Consider the following 26,280-nt stretch of genomic DNA (forward strand, 5'->3'; position numbering starts at 1 on the left):
AGTTTTCTAGAAAGAGCAGGTAGTCTATAAACTGCTAGACAGGAAATAAAATAGATATTTATATTATAATAATAAAACCATTTTATAATTATTAAATAAAATAGTTCATGGAGATGAATGCAGTAAATAGTCTGTATAAAAAAAAAAATTAAAAATAAACCTGTGCAAACAAGCTAACCTTTATAACCAGATTATTTAACAAAAGATGATTACTGCAGTAAAATATTTGTAGTCTTTTAATAAGCAAGATGTGTACAGGATAGAGAGGGTGTAAAAAGTGAATTGTTTGTTTTGAAACTTTTGAATCGGAATTTGTCCAATTATAAACCCAAAATACACGTGTTTGTTGTCATGTGGTGAACTCGGCCAATCGTGTAATATCGGTGTCGTCATCAAAGCTCCTGCAGTCGCTCTTCAGAAGCTGCATGGTCTGAGTTTGCCGTCTGATCTCGGAGCGATGTCGCGGTACTTTGATGCCACATGTGACAGTCACGTGGCGTCGGCGCAGCATCAATCCGGACAAGATTTCTAACCAGAATGCACCGCTTTAAGACAGATTTCGATCGATCTGCGCAGCGCTGCATGAAGTCGAACGCACCTTATATATTCTGCGTTCTTAAAAGAAACTTCATTGGCTTATTTAGCTATAAGAGAACAACTTTGGAGGACAAACTACGATTGTTGATTCCTACATTGAGATTATTACCAACAACAACAACACAAAAAAAAAAAACAAAAAAAACGACTGAGGCCATTTCTCATCCCACTTCTTCATTGAAGACTGGAAAGGTGAGTTGCACATTCTGAATTTACACTCAAATAATATCTGATTGCTAACATTATAAAATGTAAAATCTAAACATGTGCATGCATTGTTCAACAGTGTATTAAGTTTTTCAGTCATTTTTAAAAGCTTTTTTACAACTATTTAGTTATGTGTTTGTTTGGTTTGGTTATAAATATTGATTTTATCCTGACAAATGGACTGTAGCCCAAATAAGTTTCAACCTATTACGTATATAAATTTATATAAAAATTTGATGTTTCCCCATTCATTACAAATACAAAACAAAAAGCAGATAAATTATAAAGTGGAAAATGAGGGAGAAATGTATCGATAAGTCATGACTCATAATTAAGAGTGAGTAGGGGGAAAAAGCTAAACAAAAAAAGACTTTTATTGTGGCATGGTGGTGTGACGTCATACGGCTGCGCCGCTCCCACACTGTGATTCAACTGGAGAAAGGTTTGTTTTAAAGCTTGTACACAGATGTAAACCAACTGATTAAAATTTCAGTGTGTTCATTTAATGTTAGATGAACCTGCTGTTGACAATATTATTTTAACCCTTTATACAAAGAACTACTATTTTACTCACTGTAAGGTCTATTGTTTGAATAAGATAGGATAAACTTTATTTGTCCCGAGAGGAAATTCTTGTCTTGTGCAAATAAGTGCTACAACGTTGCTGTAAGCAGACAATAAAATAAATCAAACAAACTAAACAATTAAGAACATACCTAAAAAAAGATTGAATAAAGCAACAGTAAAGTGTGTGATAAGTGTTTTAGTGAAGGTTTAATTTATTAAATAGCATAATGTCACTCTATTCCAAGTTGCTTGCTCAGACTTACATAATTTCTGTTTGTTAATGACTCATATAAAAAAACTGTTGAAGCAAGTGTTGAAATTATCTTGTTTTTGTTCACTGTTTTATTTATTTTAAACAGGACATTTTTTTATTGTTTTGTTCATTTTAAACAGGATAAAGTGTCCAAACGCAGAAAAAAACTCCTGCTGAAGTGACTGATCTCCACACTGTTATAAAGATGGCGTTTATTAAAGAGGAGAGTGAAGATGTGAAGATTGAAGAAACATTCACAGTCAAACAGGAAGATCTGCAGGAACAAACAGGTTGGTTTTCATTCTCAAAGACCAACTCAGTCATTTGATCCTCATTCAGATATATTTTAATAATAAGAATACTAAATTAAATCCATCTTGCAGCCCTGAGTGTGCTGCCTAGTTCTCCTAAATGCACATAAGCACTCATTGAAAGACAGGAATGAGTTTCTTTCGTCACTTGTTCTCGTGTCTTATGTCATTATTTTATGTATTATTAGTCTCCCATTTTCTCTTCCTTCTTAAGGTTATTGCTTTTTCTTGTTCTACTACTGTTTGTAAAGCTTCATTGAACACTGGTACTATATAAAATAAACAAAAACCATAAATTAAAAGCGTTTAACTGAGCTGACGATATTTGACCTTCAGTATTCTCACAGTGTTGCAGTGATAGTGTTAGCTTAGTACTTTCCACTTGCATATGTCCCATTGATCCCAATTCCCCTTTTTTAATTAACCTCATGGGATTAAACTTGTTTCTAGTTGTTACTAGTTCTCACAGATAGTATCTGAATTAGAATTAAATCATTATCATAATAACTAATTACCAGGGCTATTGTGTTTAAACAGGGTTTCCACGGAGTCTTAAAATGTCTTAAATTCCAAAATCAAATTTTTAGGCCTTAAAAGTCTTAAATTTACTAAAATTGTGTTGTAGGTCTTTAAGCTTTTTTAAACAAGTGTTCATTTTCCTTTGTTCATATTGTGTTAACCAGTCTGGCCAAAACCTATACAATCACCAACAATCCATCTCTATTAAACTTTAAACTTTTTTTGTTTAAAAAGGTCATTTTAACTCTATTTATCATAATGGATTAAGTATTTTCCTTACAATAACATTTGTTTAAACGTGCTCCATGTATTTACTGCTGAGGACATCGACCTGGACAGATTGTTGTGCATAGATTTAATTTGTTATAGTTTTTAAAACATTTGTAAAAAAAAATTTATTTTAAAGAAAGTTTATTTTGGAAAAAACGTGTGTGGATACAAGTAGAGCTTGCTTTTTTACACATTTAAAATCTTTTACTAAGAAATATCCAAAATAATAATATAATATTTTTTTTTATTATAATATATTTTTTGATAGGACAAATACAAAATCTAGGCCATTTGAAAAATTCTTTAGTCTTTTATGAGTCTAAAATTTCATTCATAATGGTCATAAAAGTCTTAATTTTAACTTAGTGAAACCTGCAGAGACCCTGGTTTAAGGTATGTCAGAAAATGTGGATGCCCCAATTTTTAACACGCTGAATGAAATTGACACTAAAATAATTAATCATTATAAAACATTGTACAGTATTCTAAACTATATGATGTGATGGGACGATGTGAGACAAAACAAACAAATAATAGTGGAACAATAACGTTTAGCTATACCAGTGGCGGATTTAGGCATGGGTAATGTGGGCGATCGCCCAGGGTGGGATTTTCCTGGGGGCGGCAAAAAAAAATGTCCCCTAGTGAAAGCATTTAGATACAATTACTTTATGCAAATGTATTCATTAAGAGTGGCAATCTCAAAATAAAGACATTAGGGGCCATTTACATTTGGCATTTTTTGCTCGTGCGAGTTTGTTATTCTCAATGTGCAACTGAAACATCGCTTGTGAAAGCAAACTGATGCATGCGTACAGAAAACCAGCAACTCACACATGCTCCTGTGTGAATCCCGGTTGTTTGCATTCACGCCAAAAAGTTAAGCGTCGATCATGCGCCATGAAACCAAATTAACAGCCTTTTTTGCAGAGGTGTCAGCACACAGCGAGTTTTGCATAGTTTATGTAAAGTGTATGTAATTTAACGATGGTGTTACGTTCACTAAGCATGGCTATAAAGCAGAAAGGAGGGATAAAGAGTCAGGGAGGTAGGACAGGTCTAAAGGTCTAAGACAAAAGATAATTTGGTAACACTTTACAATAACTACACACTATAAACCATTTATTATGCATTAGCAAATACTGAATTCATTATTTGTTTAGCATTATCTGTTTAGCATTAACTCTAAATTAATAAGCGTTATTAAACAGTTTATAACTGCAGCTACATATGCTGTATTCCTGACTTACAACCACATTTATAATGTGCTTAATAATTGTACTTTCATACTTTGTTAAGGATTAATTTCCTATTACTAAATTAAGTATGGGGAGTGAAGCGCAATGTTTATGATAAGTGGGGGCAGAGCGGGCCAGAATCACGATGGCAGCAGGTCAGATGACTGTCAGACCATTGGGAAATGTCCCTATGTCTCCCTATGGCCAGTTCGCCCTTGAGTTTTACTGTTTTCTATTGTTTATTATTCCTGGTCATTTCTCCAATAATTGTAAGTTCTAAAACAATAGCATATGAGATCAGGTCACTGCTATGATATGATTGACAATTTATGTATGTCACTGTTTGTCATTGTGCTCTGTTTATTCTGAGAGCTGAGGCTGAGTGTTTGTAGAGCTTTTAACGCTTGAAATGATTAACTCCGCGTCATTTTAACACTGGATAAACAGAATCCTGTATTATCTGTAATCTTCTTCCACACTGCTCATGCTATACCTGATGTTCATTAACAGACGTTTCACAATCAAAAACCCCGGGTTAACATTGTAATTTGTATATTTATGTTGTCAATGTCCCTGACTGGACAAACAGCAGGTCATCTTTTTAGATGGCATTTCTGCATCTTGTCGGGTTAACAATATCTGCAAATTAGGAGAAATACTAGCCTTTTAGAAAGAAGCTACTATTATACCAATACCTAAACCAGGAAAAGATCAATCAACTAATTATCGTCCAATAGCACTTACCAGTTGCCTTTGCAAAACAATGGAACGAATGATTAATGATCGATTGGTGTGGATTAAGAAAAAAAAAAAAAAAACAGAAGATTAATAAATATCAGTGTGGGTTTAGAAGAGGGAAAAGTACTCTTGACCATCTTATACGATTAGAATCTTTTGTACGAGATGGTTTTATTAAAAAAAGAACACATACAAGCAGTTTTTTTTTTTTTTTTTAATCTGGAAAAGGCCTTTGACACTACCAGGAGGTATGGTATTTTAAAAGATTTTCACGAGATGGGTGTTTGAGGAAATTTGCCTAATTTTATTGCAAATTTTTTTTTTATTCAATAGAGTTTTTCGTGTGCGTATGAAAACTATATTATCTGAATATATGAGCATATATAGCATATATGAGAATCAGAAGTGCCCCAAGAAAGTATACTATCAGTAACACCATTTAGTATTAAAATTAATAATATTGTAAATGTTAATGGGTATAATATATTTCGTAGTCTATATGTAGATGATTTATGTATTTGTTATAAAGGGTAAAATATGTATACAATCAAGAAACAAATTTAAATATGTATAAATAAAATATATGACTGGTCAGTTTTAAATGGTTTTCATTTTTCTAAGTCAAAAACTGTATGCATGCATTTTTGTTTTTTAAGATCTATGCATTTAGATCAGGAGCTTTTTTAGATAGAGAAACTATACAAGTTGTGAAAAAGGTAAAGTTCCTAGGAATGAGTTTTGACAATAAGCAGTGTTTTATTCCTCATATTAAAGTATTATGAAAAAGATGTTTTAAAACAATCAATGTATGAACTTAATCTTAAAAAGGTAAAATAAATAAATAAATTAGGACCTCTGTAATGAAATCCAAGTCTTTGTATAAATGTGTACACGTTAATGGACCAAACACAATATGATCTGATTTATTTTACATTTTAATTTGCACCAAAATTACAGTGTGTGTAGCCAATGTTTCCTGTGTCTTCTCACTTTTCAGCTTTTGATGAGAGTTTTTAAGACTTAATGAAAACTGTTGTATTTATTTATTTCAGACTTAATTGAAGTGAATGAGGGGAGTAAAGAGGAGGAACATCGTGTCAAAATTGAGGAAAAAAACTATTTACAGACTGATGGTATTTTGAAAAGGAGAGACAAGAACCATTTCATCTGCACTCAGTGTGTAAAGAGTTTTGGAAGAAAAGACGATCTTAAGTTTCACATGATGATCCACGCTGGAGAGAAACCGTTTACATGCACTCAGTGTGGGAAGAGTTTCAACCAATCATCATCCCTTAAGATTCACATGAGGATCCACACTGGAGAGAAACCATTCACATGCACTCAGTGTGGGAAGAGTTTCAGCCAATCATCATCCCTTAATCTACACATGAGGATCCACACTGGAGAAAAACCATTCACATGCACTCAGTGTGGGAAGAGTTTCAGCCAATCATCATCCCTTAATCTACACGTGAGGATCCACACTGGAGAGAAACCATTCACATGTCCTCAGTGTGGTAAGAGTTTCAGCCATTCATCACATCTTAACTGTCACATGAAAATACACACTGGAGAGAAACCATTCACATGCCCTCACTGTGGGAAGAGTTTCAGCCAATCATCACACCTTAACTGTCACATGAAAATACACACTGGAGAGAAACCATTCACTTGCCCTCAGTGTGGGAAGAGTTTCAGCCAATCATCAAACCTTAACTGTCACATGACAATCCACACTGGAGAGAAACCATTCACATGCACTCAGTGTGGGAAGAGTTTTACCTGCTCATCACACCTTCATCAACACATGAGGATCCACACTGGAGAGAAACCATTCACATGCACTCAGTGTGGGAAGTGTTTTAACTGTTCATCACACCTTAATCAACACATTAGGATCCACAGTGGAGAGAAACCATTCACATGCACTCAGTGTGGGAAGAGTTTCAGCCAATCATCACACCTTAATCAACACATCATGAGCCACACTGGAGAGAAACCATTCATGTCTAATCATCTTGTTTAATCCCGCCCCTTTTCGCAGTGGCGTACAACAGAATTTCGCATGCTCAATAGTGATGGGAAGTTCGGATCATTTTATTTACTGATCGAGATGAACAAATCTTTTTTCGAGTCATTTCGTTAATTTGGTTCAATTTGCCAAAATATTATTAAAATGTTACGAATTGCTTCCAAACACATCTACAACTAGCCCAGAAGGTTGATCACACGACAAATAAGTCATAAATAGAATACTATAAGAATGAGAAAATAATAATTCAATGTTTACCTGCTCTTTTGTCTATAGGTATTGTTGTCTGTTTGCTCAGCTCACCTCTTCATGTATTCAAATGTCAGTGGTGCGTTCACGTTACAATGACAGTCACATATAATTTTAACCAATGTACCCAGTCTGAGCCGATTGGAGCCATGATAATTAGTTCACCTTTCGAGTCTTCTGGTTCTTGAGTCGTTCGTTCATCACGTGACAGAATAACTCAAACCCGAGGACTCGAGAGGTGAACAGATCAATTCTTTTTCTGGCTCTAAATGCATATGATTGGCATATAAATGCATATGTTTGGCTGTAGTCTTTCATGTGGTGAACGAACGACTCGATAGAGGACTCGAAAAATTAACTGATCTTGTCTCACACTATTCAATTCAATTCAGCTTTATTTGTATAGCGCTTTTACAATGTAGATCATGTCAAAGCAGCTTCACATCGTGCACATGAGCGAATTAATGAATCTTTTAGTTCATCCGAGTCATTCATTCATTTTGTCACATAACATGAAAGAAAGCATAAGAAATGAATTATTTAATAAATCAAATAGTCTTTGTGAATAGTTTTCTAACATGATGCTGCCAGCATTAGACACTTAAACACTGTTTAATTGTTGTTTATTGTTTTATTATTATTATTATTTTACCAGAAAAGCTTTCATAACAAATCAGATTACTTTATAAATCACAACAATAAAATAAGCAAAAGAAAAACAAAATAGTGTACATCAAGCTAGGCTTTATAATAAATAAAAACAAGTAAGCTTTAAATTAAATAACGTGTTTGTGCCATAAAATCTTTATATGAAATATGGCAACTCTTCCCAGTAGATGTTTTTATGAAACAGCAATTTAAGTGAAAGATAATACATATAAAAATACAAAAGCCACAGGGCCTAATGAGCTTAACAACTTGACTTGAGAATAGAACAGTCCATTTTTAAAAAAATTAAAATTAAATAAGCTTTAAAACAACATTGTGTGGCTTTACTTGTTGGACTTGGCTTAAGGTTTGTTAGCATTTAAAAACACAAGCTCTGAACCTTTAATAGGCTGAGTCTGTTTCTTCTTTTGTCATTAGTTGTTGTCGCAGGATAAAAGCTGCTAAATGAGTAAATGCAAATGCAAACTATCTTTATACAAATATTAGACCAACACATAAAGTCTGCATAGAAAAACATTATCAAACAAAAATGGGGTATAAATGAACAAATTACAAATCACTTGTAATTGTAGAATTTAATTAATTTATTGCCTAGCTTAGTGTTTGTTTTCTGATAGCAAGCCAGCAAATAGACAAATCAATATATATATATTTAAAATATATATACTAGATATAAACCACATATCCAGTAGAAAAAAAGTAACAATAACTTAGTGACAATAGGACAGAACTTTTTTTTATTTCTTAGAAAATGCTTTTTAGGTACACATTGTTTGATGATTTTATGAAAAGTTTAAAATATGATCATATGATGCAACAAAAATTCAGTTTTACATAAATATTATTGACTGAGGTTCTCGTTGCAGTGTACAGGGGAACTACAGTTTAAGATTAGATATGCACATAATATTGTAAGGATGGCTATATCTCTCCATAATATTAAAATCTGCAAACTGTTATGGAACTCCACACGAGACAAGACCATGAGAATGGTCAGGCACTAAAACAATAAACTTTCTAATTTGAGAAGAAGATCAGCTAGAAAACCAGTTGTTCAGTTTGTCTCGATCGTGCATCCTGAGCCCCCCTCTTTGCCCTGGACTTTACCTTCTCCACCAGAGCAGCTCACTCACATTCCACACAGAATGTTTAAATTCTTAATATGGTGTATCTTGTGGCTTTATATTCATGTTTGGTGTGATTTTAAATGTCTCTGTGTGATTGATAAAGAGGTCTTAATTTCACTGTAATATTTTACAATCTCCTTTATATCAGTTGATTTGGGTTTTGACTTTAAAAAGATCTTTGCCAGATGCTCCACTCCAGGAAGAATGGTCTTCGCATCAACTCATGACCAGGCAAGAGTCTTGGTGAAGCATTTATTGTGTTGAATTTATGATGATTTGAGTATTTAGGCAAAGGGTGCAGAAGTGTCCGTGGGATCCTGTAGACAGGATACCCCATTGCAGGTTGTGAGTCTCTGAGCTCTGCATCAGGACTTATATGCTGCAATGTATTTCTACATGGTCAGGTATTCCTCTTTAACTCTTCAATGTATCTTTGAGTAATTGATGTTGTACAATCTTGATTGGCTTATTTTGTTTAATTATGTGAACTGGAATGGAAAATCTTTTCCTAACAAATAAATGTCAAATTCTTGTTTGACTCTAATATCTCCTGAAATCATTTAAATCTAGTAGATTGTTGAGGCTGATGTTTCCGCAGCCTACGACCAGGATTAGTCATCCATTCAGCCGCAATGGATGGAGCATGGGCACAGCATTAGAGACCTGTTGATTTCTGACAATCACTGATGATATAATCCGGGGGTATGATATAATCTAGGGGCTAAATCAAACTTTCTTTAAGTATGAGCAAGCATGGGGCGGCCTATTATTACTTAAAGGAAATTAGCTTTCAGTTATATTCTCTGACTAAGCTAAATTAAACTTTCTTTAAGTATAACCAAGCATGAGGCGGCCTATTATTACTTAAAGGAAATTAGCATATCTGCTAAGAATCGGAACTGGAGAAGATATGTCCGTGAGCAGATGAAACTGGCCAGCATACTGACTCTAAGCGACTTTGAGTAAACGATGAAACATTAATTGAATATAAGGATTTATCAGGTTAATCAATCTAAATTAGACCTAATCACAACCTATAAGGTAATCAGCTTGAATTAGATGAATCTAAATCTAAAATTATTATAAATTGGAGTCAGATTAAAATACAGAGCTAGAAACAAATTAAAATAAATTATAACGAACAAAAATATTTCTTTTCACATGTGCTAAAAGGTTTACACGCATTTAACCTTCACCCATGCTGTTAGCTCCGTCATGGGACTAATAGATGGACCCTCACATGTGTGTGTATTTATATAGTTTATAACCATAACAGTTCTACAGTTTCTTCTATTTCACTTGTTGATTTCTATTTTATTTAAATAGTGTATATATTTTGTTAAAGAGCCCATATTATGGTTTTTTTGAAAATGCCCTTCCATGTAGTGTGTAACACAGCTCTAAGTGAAGTGAAATATCCAGCTAAGGCTTAAATCTGTAAGTGTACAGTGTTTAAAACTGTTGATTCATCTATAAAAGAGTCGACTCATAGTGCTTCAAATGAGTCGTCTTGATAACGGGTCATTAGGTGTTTTTTGATGTTGTATCTACGTAACACAAGTAGTTGCGTGCGCAAACCCGGGAGATTTGAAACCTGCGGCCTCACCCACTAACACAGAAAAAAAGCCACACACACACACGCACGCGCCGGTCGAATGTGATGTCACACTGTGCAGATGGATATTATTGAGTCTCTACCCAAAGATGAAACCTCAGCATTAGCCCAGCCTTGAGCAGTTTGAGTGCTTCTGGAAACTTCATGCTTTAGACTGGGTGTATATTACATGCTTAATATTCAATTTTTAGACTGTGTGTGTGTGTGTGTGTGTGTACGTGTTTTTGTGACATATCAGGACACAAATCTGTATAATGACATGGGTATGACACAGGTATTACAAAAAGGAGGTGAAATATGAGGACATTGGTGACGTCCTCATTTCTCAAAATGCTTATAAATCACACTGAATGAGTTTAATCAGAGAGTAAAGCTGCACACAGTCTCCTGTGATGGTTGGGTTTAGGGGTGGGGTGGGGTGAGGGCAATACAATATACAGTTTGGACAGTATAAAATGAATGGAAACCTATGTAATGTCCCCACTTTTCACAAAAACAAACATGTGTGTAGGCCTATTATTATTTAAAATAAAATTTTAAAATAAAATTGATTATATTATGTACAAAATATTATTCTTTATAATTATATCCAGTTACCCTAAAACTTTGCTTAAATACCATATACATTTATTAAATAAATAAAACCAAAAAGTAAATAACTGTTTGAGCTGACAAGTTTTCAGGACATATCAAATTTCAGCACAACACTAACTAACTAGTCTCACTCACACACACACACACACACACACACACACACTTGTACACACTCTCACTAACACACTCACTCTTGTACATGCTCTCTCTCACACACACCTACATTCTATCTCAATTCAATTCAGAAATACTTTTTTAGCATGACTGTAAATGATACAATGTTGCCAACACAAACACATCGACATCTCACAGACACATGTACAAGCTCTCACTCACAAAGATAAGCCCTCCCTCTCACACACACACTTCTACATGCTTTCTCATAAACATGTACTGGCTCTCTCTCTTACACACACTACTACATGCTGTCTTTCACTCACACACACACACACAAACAAATGTGCATTTGATACTTATATAATTTTACGTGCTCATTAGGCTTACGATAGGTGGTTGCATTGTAATTATTTGGTCATGAAGGTATTAATTGTTTTAAATAGTTTTTCAGCTAATAATGTTTGTGATGTCATACATCCTACAAAAGGCTTTTGAAGCTGACAAGACGTGGAGCAACCATGACCAGAGCGTTCCAGAGAGAAGGTGTCTCTCAAAATGCAGTGGCCCAGCTCGCTGCAATTGCAGAGCTGTACTTTGCTAACAGGGAGCAATTTAACAGAATCAGCTTCACACCAGGAAAATGAATAGAGTTCGCTCAAAAGTGTAGAGAGCTCATTTTTGGAGATTTTTGCATAAAGGTTGTATCAATGAAAAGGAAGGGTTCTTTTGTATGTTTCTTTGTTCAATAATGCTCCGGTTTACTGTTGGTAAAATGTAGAAGCAAAAACCTACAGCACAATAAGCTTAGCTTATAATTCCAAAAATATATATTGAAATCAGATGCAAAAACCTTTAAATTCCGACTAAATTCATTAATTTTCTTTGCAGCTTAGTCCCTTTATTAGTCTGGAGTTGCTACAATGGAATAACCCAAGAGCTTATCCAGCACCATCCATGTTTTACACAACAGATGCCCTTCCAGCTGCAATGCATCACTGGGAAACATCCAAACACACACACACATATATATTTGAGCCTACTCAATTTACCTGTACCAAATGTCTTTGGATTTGTGGAGGAAACCAGAGCACCCAGAGGACACCCACACAAACACAGGGAGAACATGCAAACTCCACACAGAAATGCCACCTGACCTAGCTGAGGCTCGAACCAACAAATTTCTTACTGTGAGGCGAACGTTCCACCCTCAGCGCCACCACATTGCCGGCAATTTAATTGTTATTCTAAAATTTGTTTTTTTTTTCAGCCTACTGTTTGAAAGATAATGAAAAAATATTTGCCACAAAAATAGTTAAATTGCAGAGCTAAGACTTAAAATATATATACATTTTAGGAAAAAATGTGTATGGTGGCTGCATGGTGGTGCAGTGGGTAGCATGTTCGCCTTACAGCAAGAAGGTCACTAGTTCGAGCCTAAGCTGGGTCAGTTGGTGTTACTGTGAGGAGTTTGCATGTTCTCCCCATGTTCGTGTGGGTTTCCTCTGGGTGCTCTGGTTTCCCTGACAAATCCAAAAACATGTGATCAAGACGGCGGAAGGGCCACAGCACTTTAGAGTCATGCACACCAATCAGGTAAAAACCTGAAGTAACAATGGAGACTGAAGATGACACCGAAATTTTAATAGACAATGGATTGACAATTAAAGGAGTGAAATCTGAAGTACGGAGGTTACAAAACAGAGACTATGTTGTTTCGTTCAAGCATCTGCCTGTTTACCTAGCAAATGAAGAAATTTTAAGCAAGCTAGAGAGATGGGGAGTTTTCCCCATATCTAAAATTAAAAGAAGATTGTATCCTGGCACAAACATAGAAGATGGAACAAGGTTTGTAAAAAACAGATTTCCGGAAGAGATGGTCTCCTTACCATACAGTACCAAAATCGAGACGGCGTTCGCCTAACACGCGAAAGGTCCTCGGTTCGAAACCGAGCAGAAACAGTGCTCTTCTTTTGGCGAGAAAATAATAGCATCCACTGCCGCACCAGCAATGATCGTCGACAGGCACCCAATCAAAAAGGGTTATCAGCTCGATTTGCCTGAAGGTTTCCGTAGTGTAGTGGTTATCACGTTCGCCTCACACGCGAAAGGTCCCCAGTTCGAAACTGGGCGGAAACAACCTCTGGCTTTTATGACAATTGTCAAATCAGGCTTCTGTTGAGTACTGACGTTCACTGAAAACATTCTTTCTGCAGAGCGGTGTGAGGCTAGAAGTTTGAATTTACCTCCCCTCGCGGTGTCGCAAACTTGCGTAGAATCTGATTTCTTTTAGCTTTGTGTTGTGCATGAGCAGGTGGCCAGTGCGTTTGCTGGCCCTCCACGATGCGGACCGTGCAAGACAGCTCTATAAAAAAAGACTATAAATACTTGAAGCAGCACTGGCCTATTGGTTTCCGTAGTGTAGTGTTTATCATGTTTGCATTACACGCTAAAGGTCTCCTGTTCGAAACTGGGCGGAAGCATACAATTAGCGGACACTTTTGTCCAAAGCGACATACAATAGTGGAGGTATTCAACAAGACGAGGCAATGCATACGAAAAAGGGCTATTTATTCCAAGTAATTTGTTTGTGCTCAGAGAATTTAGTGCTGGAGTAGGAGTTTCGTTTTCTTTAGAGAGAGGGATATTCACCGGGGTTCGGGTGTACTCTGAAGAGATGGGTGTCAGCTGTCGTTTGCAGGACACCGGTGTATCCGTAATCCGAGTGGGAATGGGAAGGTGATTCCACCAGCGTAGAACATTGAATGAAAACATTGTGGAAAGTGACTTTCCGTCTCTCTGCGCTGGCACCACAAGACAGTGCTCTCACCCTAACCGGAGGCTCCTGTGGTTATCACGATGGCTTTACAAGCGGAGGGTCTCCTGTTAGCAACTGGGTGGAAACATTCAGATTTGCTTTTACGCACATTCTCAATTGGCTCTCTGCTCACTGGATGATCCATGATACAAGGGCATGGATCTGTCAAATGTCATGACTTGACGTTGTACGAGGATTTGACGAAAAAAATGCCCTGCAAACCTTAAAAAGCAACACCATCCCAGGACAATTCTTTTGATCCCCTTTCAGTGCACTTGCATTAAAGCCCGCGTGATGCGGCACTTTGTCAGTGTTACTGTATCATTCGGACATGGGGGCAGAGAGTTAAAGAATTCAGCCTGAGCGCACTGCCGCAGGCTCGGTTTGTCAGAAGTGGGATTCTAACCCACACCTCCAGGGGAGACTGCGACCTGAACGCAGCGCCTTAGACCGCTCGGCCATCCTGACATGCAAGCTTGGCAGGAGCTGTCTCCTGGGAGCCACGCCGCAGTACCGTGACATGGAATCTGGTGCTTCACAGCTTGCCCAGCTCCGGCTGTCCAGCTCATTGGCGCTGCAGGCAGCTAATCTGTGCTCGCCTCCTGGGGCTGCGCCTAGTTTCAAAAGCCAACACTTGACAGCTGTCATTGCTTACGGCCACACCACCCTGAGGGGGCTATAGAGCAAACAGGAAGTGAGCGGGCAGCAGTAAGGAGAGAAAGGCTCTCCCCATTTTGTTTGTCTACCTTTTTGTTTATTGACCTTGAGTGTTTTTGTTTGTTTGTTTTCTTTTTGTCTTTAAAAACCACCTAACAGCAGCATTTTGCTGACTGAAGGGTGGTTATGTAGTGTGTTTTATTTTTAATCATGGACAGATTCCCCGGCAACGACATGGAAATGGAGGGACTTGCAAAAGAAGGATAAAGAAAATGGGCTGGATAATAGACGGAGAGGTAAAGAAAATGGACTTGACAACAGACAAAGAGATAAATAAAATGAAGAGCCCGGCCAACGAAGAGGTGAGAAAGGTAAGGATAAGCAAGAAGTACAAAGAAGAGTATGCACAAAGGAAGCAACAGTAACTGTAGAAGTAGAAAATGTAAAAGATGCAAGAAGATTTGATATAACCAAAGCAGTCACGGAGCTGATTGGAGAAGGAAGAATGCTGGCGGTGAGACCCAAACAAACAAAGGGAGTATGAAGTAACAATGGAGACTGAAGATGACACCGAAATTTTAATAGACAATGGATTGACAATTAAAGGAGTGAAATCTGAAGTACGGAGGTTACAAAACAGAGACTATGTTGTTTCGTTCAAGCATCTGCCTGTTTACCTAGCAAATGAAGAAATTTTAAGCAAGCTAGAGAGATGGGGAGTTTTCCCCATATCTAAAATTAAAAGAAGATTGTATCCTGGCACAAACATAGAAGATGGAACAAGGTTTGTAAAAAAACAGATTTCCGGAAGAGATGGTCTCCTTACCATACAGTACCAAAATCGAGACGGCGGAAGCGCCACAGCACTTTAGAGTCATGCACACCAATCAGGTAAAAACCTGTCGACTATGCATGAGCTCAGAAAATGTGATGAAGGAACGCCCAGAATTCAGGTGCTTCAGATGTGACGAAAGGGGACATTTCGCAAGGACCTGTACAGCTGTGTCGGGCCCGGATTGTAAATTGGCCCTAATACCTGCAGGGAGCTTGTCACGCTGAGTTGGCTTTGTCCGCTCGATTGACCAACGCGTACGCCTTGTTTTATCCTTGCAGGCCTAACTTCGCTGGTTAAAGCGCTTGTGGGGTTTCTGTAGTGTAGTGGTCATCACGTTAGCCTAACACGCGAGAGGTCCTCGGTTCGAAACCGAGCAGAAACAGTGCTCTTCTTTTGTCGAGAAAATAATAGCATCCACTGCCGCACCAGCAATGATCGTCGACTGGCAACCAATCAAAAAGGGTTATCAGCTCGATTTGCCTGAAGGTTTCCGTAGTGTAGTGGTTATCACGTTCGCCTCACACGCGAAAGGTCCCCAGTTCGAAACTGGGCGGAAACAACCTCTGGCTTTTATGACAATTGTCAAATCAGGCTTCTGTTGAGTACTGACGTTCACTGAAAACATTCTTTCTGCAGAGCGGTGTGAGGCTAGAAGTTTGAATTTACCTCCCCTCGCGGTGTCGCAAACTTGCGTAGAATCTGATTTCTTTTAGCTTTGTGTTGTGCATGAGCAGGTGGCCAGTGCGTTTGCTGGCCCTTCACGGTGCAGACCGTACAAGACAGCTCTATAAAAAAAGACTATAAATACTTGAAGCAGCACTGGCCTATTGGTTTCCGTAGTGTAGTGTTTATCATGTTTGCATTACACGCTAAAGGTCTCCTGTTCGAAACTTTTGTCCAAAGCGACATACAATAGTGGAGGTATTCAACAAGACGAGGCAATGCATACGAAAAAGGGCTATTTATTCCAAGTAATTTGTTTGTGCTCAGAGAATTTAGTGCTGGAGTAGGAGTTTCGTTTTCTTTAGAGAGAGGGATATTCACCGGGGTTCGGGTGTACTCTGAAGAGATGGGTGTTAGCTGTCGTTTGAAGGACACCGGTGTATCCGTAATCCGAGTGGGAATGGGAAGGTGATTCCACCAGCGTAGAACATTGAATGAAAACATTGTGGAAAGTGACTTTCCGTCTCTCTGCGCTGGCACCACAAGACAGTGCTCTCACCCTAACCGGAGGCTCCTGTGGTTATCACGATGGCTTTACAAGCGGAGGGTCTCCTGTTAGCAACTGGGCGGAAACATTCAGATTTGCTTTTACGCACATTCTCAATTGGCTCTCTGCTCACTGGATGATCCACGATACAAGGGCATGGATCTGTCAAATGTCATGACTTGACGTTGTACGAGGATTTGACGAAAAAAATGCCCTGCAAACCTTAAAAAGCAACACCATCCCAGGACAATTCTTTGGATCCCCTTTCAGTGCACTTGCATTAAAGCCCGCGTGATGAGGGACTTCCGGCGGAGGAGGGATGGAGTAGACACGCGTTTAGGATCGCTCCTACACTTTTTTACTTCTCATTTACTTTAAACCCCACATTTTACTCTACATTTGCTTCCAAGTGGACAACATTTTTACAGCACACAACTAAACTTCGAATCATGGCAACAAAATCAGCCAAACCGAGCAAAAAGGAACCGAAAACGGAGGCGAACGGAGACGAGGGCAAGGAAGTTAGCATGTCGGCTATCGCAAAACTCCTAGAGGACATCCGAACCGCTCTCTCAGCCGACTTTAAAAACACAGTTTCTGCACTCGAAGTAAAACTAGATAAAATCCAGTCTACCGTGACAGAGCATAATTCAAAAATCGCCAGTCTTGAAACCTACGCAAATTCACTTGAGGAACGCGCACAATCTCTGGAAGCGACTTGCACAATGCTAACGGAAAGTAATTCAAAATTACTCACCAAGGTCATAGATCTTGAATCCCGTAGCCGACGCAACAACATACGGATCGTTGGACTGCCTGAATCTATTGAAGGTCCTCGGCCAACCACCTTTTTTTCCGAGCTCCTTGTTGAAGTGTTTGGTAATGGAGTCTTGAATTCTCCACCGGAGTGCGATAGAGCCCACCGGTCACTTTCTGAGAAACCGAAACCCGGCCAGAGACCCAGACCTGTCATCATTCGTCTACACAGGTTCCAAGAAAAGGAAAAGATTGTCCGCGAAGCTAGAGCAAAACGAGGGAAACTCTTCTATCGTGGCACGCCAATTGCCGTTTTTGAGGATTATGCTCCAGAGGTAATGGAAGATCGCTCCAAATACAGAGACGTGATGTCCGAGCTCTATAGGCTCGGACTTAGACCAGCCTTGCTGTTTCCAGCCAGATTAACGATTGTTACAAAGGCCGGAGAGAGAAAGAGACTTTCATCGGTCGCAGAAGCCAAGGACTTTGTTGCATCTGCCCGCCTCGCGGAGGTCTGAGGTTGGCATCCGAAGCACTTTTCGTATCAACATTTCTGGACTGATTGGCGATGCTAAAATCATAATTAATATAGTGTGCTACTTTTTGATCGATACCTCTAAGTGTCTTGCATAAAAAAAAAAAAACCTTTTTATCAATTTTTTTTTGTTGACCATTTTAAATGTCTATTTAGTCTTTCTGTTACAAGGGCCTGCACTGAAGTGCAATAGCTATATACAGCCCTTTTTTATTTATTATTATTAATTTTTATTTTTTTATTTTATTTTTTTTATTATTATTATTATTTTTTTGTATGTGTGTGTATGTATGCATGTATGTATGTATATATGTGTGTGTGTGTGTGTGTGTGTATAACCTCATTTCGTCATTTTGCTACAATAATTTTTATATTATATATATTTTTTAAATAATTCTTTCCTAAAATACGCTTTATACTTTGTGTGTGTGTGTGTATGTATGTATGTATGTATGTGTGTATGTATGTATATATATATATGTATGTGTGTATGTATGTATGTATGTATATATATATATATATTTTTTTTTTTTTAATTAATTTTATTTATTAATCTTACTTATTATTATTTTTATTTATTTAATTTTTTATTTATCTATTTATTTTTTGCTTTTCTGTTTTTTTTTTTTTTTTTTTTTTACTTGTTTATTTATGTTTAATATCTTTTTTTTCCATTAGAAATATGTCATTCCTTACCCTGTTGTTCTTCGTTTATTGTTCAATTGTTCACATACTATATAAGGGGGATAACCTTGTTTATCCTGAGAGTGAGATGCTAGAAGTCTGATATTGTTAGAACGCGTTGAGCTGTTGTGCTCTGGTGGTATGAATCGTATAGTAGGGGGTATTTCAACAAGGCCACATCTAAGATGTGTGTATGTTGTTGTTGTTTTTTTTTTTTGTTTTTTTTTTTCTTTTTTTTTCTTTTTTTTTTTTTTTCTTCTTCTTTCCTTTTTCTCCCTTCTCTCTCTTTCCCCAGTACAGAAAGCAGAACACCTTGCAATTTTCAAGTTCCCTCAGCCTATACAGCATGTTAAATGTCTACTGGCTCCTATAAGAAGAGTAAAGCAGTGCGCCTGATTTCCTGGAACACTAAAGGAATGAATAGTGCCGTGAAGATTGGTAAGGTAATGACGCAGCTACAGTATCTAAAAGGAGACATTATATTCTTGCAAGAAACACACTTAATAACAAAAGATACTCAGCGAATTAAGAGGGCTTGGATGAGCCATATATTTCACTCCAAATTCTCTGCTAAAGCTAGAGGGGCAGCTATTATCATCAGCAAAAATATATCGTTTTTGCCAGAAAATGTAATTGAAGATGTTAATGGCCGCTATGTGATGGTATCTGGCTCCCTACTAAACCTGCCAGTAATTCTGGTATCTGTTTACGCTCCAAACTGGGATGATGAAAAGTTTTTTATTAACCTCTTTGCCAAAATTCCGAATACAGATAAGCACCTTATTCTTATTGGAGGAGACTTCAACCTTGTTCAGGACACAATGCTTGACAGGTCGTCTACAAAGCAAATTAAATTATCTAATTCAGCGAAAGTATTAATTGACTACTCTTCACATTTGGACATATCTGACCCATGGAGATTATATAATCCCCAGAGTAAAGTTTTTTCTTTCTTCTCTCAACCTCACCAATCCTTTTCCAGAATTGACTTTTTTCTGATTGACAACAAATTGTTAAATTTTGTCATCAATAGTAATTATCATCCGATAGTAATTTCAGATCACGCACCCACTACACTCGACATTGACTTTCCCTCTACAGTTGCTGCTCCCCCCCTTTGGAAATTTAGCTCTCACCTATTAACAAATCAGGAATTTGAAAGTTTTCTGGCTGCTCAAATTAGCTACTACATTGAATTCAATGATAAACCTGGAGTCAATAGTGGGTTTCTATGGGAAGCTCTAAAGGCTTATATTAGAGGCCAAGTTATTTCTTTCGTCTCACAAATACGAAAAGTAGAAAAGAATAACAGTCAGCGCATTCTTGACAACCTTCGTAAAATTGATGAAGCTTATGCTATCTCGCCTTCCCCTGCACTTTATAAAAAACGTCTTTTATTACAGTCAGAATACGATTGCATGATGACACATGTTGTTGAGAGAAGATTACACCAATCCAAGCAACGCTTTTTTGAACATGGTGATAAAGCAGGCAGACTTTTAGCGCAACAGGCCCGTGCTTCCAGCACCACTAGACAAATACATAAAATCAAATCCCCTAACGGCAGTTTTACCACTGATCCAACTGAAATTAATAGTCTGTTTGTTGACTTCTATATCAACCTTTATTCATCTCAACATTTATCAACGTCTTTATCAAGTCCAAACCCTTTAGATGACTTGATATATCCCAAAATTGACATAGACATCTCTAAAAAGCTTGGCAACCCCATATCTCCGCAAGAAATCCATGATGCTATTAGGTTAATGCAAAACGGGAAGTCCCCAGGCCCGGATGGGTTTACAGTGGAATTCTACAAAAAATACTCTACTTCACTAATACCAGTATTAGTCAGGATGTACAATGATTCTTTTCAAACAGGCCAATTACCCGAAACCCTTTATACGGCTTCTATATCACTACTTTTAAAAAAAGATAAAGATCCCACAGCATGTGAAAATTATAGACCTATTTCTTTGCTAAACGTTGACTGTAAGATATTAACTAAAATTCTCGCCCTTCGCATTCAAGAAATAATGCCTCAAATTATTTCATTAGACCAAACAGGCTTTACCATACAAAGACATTCTTTTTTTAACACTCGAAGATTACTTAATATAATTTCTTCCCCCTCAACCAGTACCCCTGAAATTGTATTATCATTAGATGCGGAGAAAGCTTTCGACCGCGTAGAGTGGGCATACCTCTTTTTTGCGTTAGAAAAATTTGGATTCGATCCTAACTTCATTTCCTGGATTAAACTGTTGTATACTCGTCCTTCCGCATCAATACACACCAATGGCAACCGCTCCTCACCTTTTTTTCTTCACCGTGGGACACGTCAGGGCTGTCCACTCTCCCCACTATTATTTAATATTGCCATTGAACCACTAGCCATATGGCTCCGTAGCGTTGATGCCTTCCAAGGCATCACTCGTTATGAACAAGTACATAAACTCTCTCTTTACGCAGATGACTTATTGTTATATATTTCAGACCCCTTAGCCTCTCTTCCACCCATACTTTCAATTCTGGACCAGTTTGGTGCCCTTTCAGGATACAAGATTAATTTTCAAAAGAGTGAATTATTTTCTATTAACAAGCTGGCTAAAGCCCTCCCTTACTCTTCATTTCCTTTTCAGTTAGCTTCAGAAGGATTTAAATATCTTGGTATATTTATTTCGGGTTCTTTTAAAGACTTATTTCTTAAAAATTTCATACCACTTTTAGATAAATGCAAATCTGATATAGCTCGCTGGAGTTCCCTCCCCCTTTCCATAATAGGTCGGGTAAATCTTATCAAAATGATAATTCTTCCCAAGTTTTTATACCTTTTTCAACATATCCCAGTCTCCATAAACAAATCGTTTTTTACTAGCCTAGAGCAACTTTTGCGCGGGTTCATTTGGTGTAACAAACCAGCTCGTATCAGAAAGTCAGTTCTTCAGCTTCCCAAATCTGAAGGGGGTCTTGCGCTCCCAAATTTTCAATATTACTTTTGGGCTTGTAATATCGTCAAAATACTTTATTGGATTGGTCACAAAACTGGTGTTCCTGACCCACCTTGGACACATATAGAGTTATCTGCCTCTTCACATTGTCTACGTTCTAGAGTCTATTCCCAACTTCCCCTTGAAATACACAAAGCATCAAATAACCCAATAGTTAATAACACTTTGAAAATTTGGCAACAGTTTAGAAAACATTTTGGTCTTCATAGTGCCTCAATTCATATGCCAATCTCTAATAACCATTTATTCCCTCCCTCTACATTAGATCGTGTTTTTAATACTTGGTCAATGAAAGGCCTAGCCACTTTAAATGATCTGTATGATAATAATGTTTTCTCCTCCTTTTCACTCCTATCAACTAAATTTGATCTCCCCAACAACCATCTTTTCCGTTTCTTTCAAGTGAGACATTTTGTTCAAAAACTATTCCCCCATTTTCCTAATCGCCCCCCCGAATCAGAGTTTGATCATATTCTTAACCTCAATCCAAGTCAAAGACGGCTGATAACTACAATTTATGTTGGAATAACTACTTTGCTTCCATCTCCAACTGGTTTACTTAAACAAACATGGGAGCAAGATCTGGGTATTGAGATTTCTGAGGACCAATGGAAAGACATTCTTAGTTTAGTTCATTCTTCATCTATTTGTGCCAGACATGGCCTACTACAATGTAAAGTACTTCATAGGACCCATTTCACTAATGCCAAACTTTCTAGAATATTCCCAGACAGAAGTGATGCCTGTAACAGATGTAAGCAGTCACCGGCCGATTACCTTCACATGTTTTGGTCATGTTCAAAGTTAACAACCTTTTGGTCTAATATTTTTAAAATTCTTTCTCAAGCTCTTAATATAATCATCACTCCTGACCCTCTGACTGCACTTTTTGGTTATCTTCCTTTCCCAATTACACAAACATCACGCTGCGTCATTGCCTTTACCACCTTGCTCGCCAGGCGCGCAATTCTCCTCAAATGGAAACATGTGTCCCCTCCCTCATCAGAAAACTGGATTAAAGAGGTTCTTAATTGCATCTATCTTGAAAAACTGAGACATTGTTTTAAAGGATCACTGAACTCCTTTAACAAAACATGGAGTCCCATGCTGTCTGTCATTGAGAACCTTAACATTTCAGGAACTGCTGACTAGAATTTCGAAAGGGAGAAAGAGAGACTTCTAGTTTTTATTTTACATTTTCATCCTTTGTATTTACCCATATATTTATTTTTATTTATTTTATTTATATATTTTTTTTCTAATGTTATCATTTATTTGGTTATATGTTTATTATTTATTTATCAGTGTCTTGATTCACTGTTACATACTTATTGAAGGCCTCAGAAAATAGGGAGGGGTGGGAGATGGGAGGGATGGTGCATAGAAGGGGTTAGAAAAATGTAAGGTTGTTTAAAGAGTTCTACAGATTTCTTGTTTTTATTGCTATGTATTTCATGTCATCTCTTTGCTGATAGGACTTCTATTCTTCATATACATTTGCAAGTTTGTATAATATCTGGAAAAAATGCAATAAAAATATTGGAAATAAATAAAGCCCGCGTGATGCGGCACTTTGTCAGTGTTACTGTATCATTCGGACATGGGGGCAGAGAGTTAAAGAATTCAGCCTGAGCGCACTGCCGCAGGCTCGGTTTGTCAGAAGTGGGATTCGAACCCACGCCTCCAGGGGAGACTGCGACCTGAACGCAGCGCCTTAGACCGCTCGGCCATCCTGACATGCAAGCTTGGCAGGAGCTGTCTCCTGGGAGCCACACCGCAGTACCGTGACATGGAATCTGGTGCTTCACAGCTTGCCCAGCTCCGGCTGTCCAGCTCATTGGCGCTGCAGGCAGCTAATCTGTGCTCGCCTCCTGGGGCTGCGCCTAGTTTCAATAGCCAACACTTGACAGCTGTCATTGCTTACGGCCACACCACCCTGAGGGGGCTATAGAGCAAACAGGAAGTGAGTTGGCAGCAGTAAGGAGAGAAAGGCTCTCCCCATTTTGTTTGTCTACCTTTTTGTTTATTGACCTTGAGTGTTTTTGTTTGTTTGTTTTCTTTTTGTCTTTAAAAACCACCTAACAGCAGCATTTTGCTGACTGAAGGGTGGTTATGTAGTGTGTTTTATTTTTAATCATGGACAGATTCCCCGGCAACGACATGGAAATGGAGGGACTTGCAAGAAAGGATAAAGAAAATGGGCTGGATAATAGACGGAGAGGTAAAGAAAATGGACTTGACAACAGACAAAGAGATAAATAAAATGAAGAGCCCGGCCAACGAAGAGGTGAGAAAGGTAAGGATAAGCAAGAGGTACAAAGAAGAGTATGCACAAAGGAAGCAAAAGTAACTGTAGAAGTAGAAAATGTAAAAGATGCAAGAAGATTTGATATAACCAAAGCAGTCACGGAGCTGATTGGAGAAGGAAGAATGCTGGCGGTGAGACCCAAACAAACAAAGGGAGTATGAAGTAACAATGGAGACTGAAGATGACACCGAAATTTTAATAGACAATGGATTGACAATTAAAGGAGTGAAATCTGAAGTACGGAGGTTACAAAACAGAGACTATGTTGTTTCGTTCAAGCATCTGCCTGTTTACCTAGCAAATGAAGAAATTTTAAGCAAGCTAGAGAGATGGGGAGTTTTCCCCATATCTAAAATTAAAAGAAGATTGTATCCTGGCACAAACATAGAAGATGGAACAAGGTTTGTAAAAAACAGATTTCCGGAAGAGATGGTCTCCTTACCATACAGTACCAAAATCGAGGCGGCGGAAGCGCCACAGCACTTTAGAGTCATGCACACCAATCAGGTAAAAACCTGTCGACTATGCATGAGCTCAGAAAATGTGATGAAGGAACGCCCAGAATTCAGGTGCTTCAAATGTGACGAAAGGGGACATTTCGCAAGGACCTGTACAGCTGTGTCGGGCCCGGATTGTAAATTGGCCCTAATACCTGCAGGGAGCTTGTCACGCTGAGTTGGCTTTGTCCGCTCGATTGACCAACGCGTACGCCTTGTTTTATCCTTGTTTTATGGCTCTCTGCTCACTGGATGACCCATGATACTAGGGCGTGGATCTGTCAAATGTCATGACTTGACGTTGTACGAGGATTTGACGAAAAAATTCCCTGCAAACCTCAAACCACAGACGTCTGCAAAAGATTGCAGTTCTTGAAACAATGTTACCTCTGATCCGAGCAGAAGCGTTCGCTTACTTAATGGCAGAAAAAATGATGACCTTTCACACGGTCTACATTCGTTCTGTCAGTAACAGCGGCCGGCCGGCAAATAAAATTCTGACATTCCACAGGGCACACTCGCTTGGCGGACAAAAGCCACCGGGGGCTCTCTTTGCGTGTTCCTTCACCTGGTCAAACTGCATTAAGGGTGGATCTTTCGAGTAGTTTTCGGCGTCAGAACAGACTCTTCTAGCGACGGGTGGGCAGGCCTTCCACAGGCGCGCGCAGCTCTACTGGAGCAAAAGAGGCTTGGCCAAGGACGAGGAAGAGAGGGAAGCGCCGCTCCAGCCGGGCCCGATGCTTTCGCCTGAACTCTGTCTTGAACCACTGTGCTCAGGGGAGAGCGCGAACCCAGTCCCCCACTACCAGAAATTATGCAGTCAAGACTCCCACATTTGGGGAATTCGTAGGGGTCAGCGTGGCCGGAGTGCAATGGCCAAACCTCGACCTGGGTGAACCACCTTCTTGATCATGGTATCTCCCCTGCCAGGTAGGTATGAGTTGCCGGGCGGCGCAAATGGCAGCCGCCGTTTTCTATCGGCCGTACTCCAGGGCGGTGATGCCCAGCCACCGAGCATGGGGAATGGGCCAGCAACCCCTGTCTCCTGACGGCGCTGTACTTGCAGCAGACGTGCCTGTGCTTGCAAACCACTCGCTAGTAACTGTGGCAACGCATGAAGAGTTTGAGCTTCCTCCAGATGCTTGCTTTGTGTTTTGTCATCAGTTGGGGCTGCCAACACATGTATTCCACTGGACGCACTCGATCTGGGGATAACAGACCCTCTATGGGGGGAGGGGATCCTCTTGTTCTTTCTTTCTTTTCCTCCATCTGTTTTCTTTCTCTACAGATGTCGTTTTTCTCTGCTTAGTTTCTGATTTGGTCTATTTGGACATGTCGACCTCCTGCTTTGCTGCGGTTCGGACCGCCTTTGCCTAGAGCTCCGTGCTTTGCACTCTTGCCTTGTATATTTTGTGTCCTGTTTTCTTACGTCAGCCTATCAGCACAGTGCTCAAACGACATAGCTTGAAGAACACGACGGGATCTACAAACGTTCCGCAAAAGAACTTCACTGAAGAAAAGCGGAAGCGCTAACGAAACAACCTCTCGCTGCAAGCACCTTACATTCCGGGGACGGGAAACCACCGACGGCTGGCTGCGAAATTGCCTCTGGTTCAGATTGGTTTAGAACCGTCCCTCTGCCTAAAACGCCACAGACATCTGCAAAAGATTGCAGTTCTTGAAACAAAGTTACCTCTGATCCGAGCAGAAGCGTTCGCTTACTTAATGGCAGATAAAATGATGACCTTTCACACGGTCTGCATTCGTTCCGTCAGTAACAGCGGCAGGCCGGCAAATAAAATCCTGACATTCCACAGGGCACACTCGCTTGGCGGACAAAAGCCACCGGGGGCTCTCTTTGCGTGTTCC

At 38.7% G+C, this 26,280-nt stretch overlaps 1 protein-coding gene and 4 non-coding genes across 9 annotated transcripts; 3 read left to right on the top strand and 2 right to left on the bottom strand.

Annotated features, from left to right (window-relative positions):
• The first annotated feature begins 630 nt into the window (after window positions 1-630).
• On the top strand, window positions 631-9,321 carry LOC137490868 (uncharacterized). 5 transcript variants are annotated; one of them, XM_087249153.1, is made up of 4 exons: window positions 1,214-1,246; window positions 1,765-1,914; window positions 5,753-6,550; window positions 6,634-9,321. In XM_087249153.1, exons 2-4 carry the CDS (start codon window positions 1,830-1,832, stop codon window positions 6,666-6,668), a joined length of 918 nt encoding a protein of 305 aa, XP_087105279.1. In that variant the 5' UTR covers window positions 1,214-1,246; window positions 1,765-1,829; the 3' UTR covers window positions 6,669-9,321. The 5 variants fall into 5 exon arrangements, with proteins under 5 accessions (XP_087105278.1, XP_087105276.1, XP_087105279.1 ...); XM_087249152.1 differs by lacking the exon at window positions 1,214-1,246 and adding an exon at window positions 631-789 and having other exon boundaries at window positions 1,731-1,914; window positions 5,753-9,321; XM_087249150.1 differs by lacking the exon at window positions 1,214-1,246 and adding an exon at window positions 631-789 and having other exon boundaries at window positions 5,753-9,321.
• A 3,845-nt stretch (window positions 9,322-13,166) lies between these two features.
• trnav-cac (transfer RNA valine (anticodon CAC)) lies at window positions 13,167-13,239 on the top strand. The gene has a single exon. It is a non-coding gene; the product is annotated as a tRNA-Val (tRNA).
• Window positions 13,240-15,896: 2,657 nt separating this feature from the next.
• Window positions 15,897-15,969, top strand: trnav-cac (transfer RNA valine (anticodon CAC)). The gene has a single exon. It is a non-coding gene; the product is annotated as a tRNA-Val (tRNA).
• Window positions 15,970-23,260: 7,291 nt separating this feature from the next.
• Window positions 23,261-23,343, bottom strand: trnal-cag (transfer RNA leucine (anticodon CAG)). Its single transcript has one exon. It is a non-coding gene; the product is annotated as a tRNA-Leu (tRNA).
• A 1,842-nt stretch (window positions 23,344-25,185) lies between these two features.
• Window positions 25,186-25,349, bottom strand: LOC137494471 (U1 spliceosomal RNA). The gene has a single exon (XR_015486854.1). It is a non-coding gene; the product is annotated as a U1 spliceosomal RNA (small nuclear RNA).
• Window positions 25,350-26,280: the final 931 nt, after the last annotated feature.

The sequence above is a fragment of the Danio rerio genome, chromosome 4 (genome assembly GCF_052040795.2).
Source record: "Danio rerio strain M-AB ecotype USA chromosome 4, GRCz13ab, whole genome shotgun sequence".
In the NCBI taxonomy this organism is placed as follows: Eukaryota; Metazoa; Chordata; class Actinopteri; order Cypriniformes; family Danionidae; genus Danio; species Danio rerio.

Bases quoted from the DNA above. Each gene is read 5' to 3' on its own strand.
- LOC137490868 (XM_087249152.1), top strand. From the start codon at position 1,830: ATGGCGTTTATTAAAGAGGAGAGTGAAGATGTGAAGATTGAAGAAACA. The intron at 1,915-5,752 runs GTTGGTTTTCAT...TATTTATTTCAG, and splicing joins AGATCTGCAGGAACAAACAG to ACTTAATTGAAGTGAATGAG.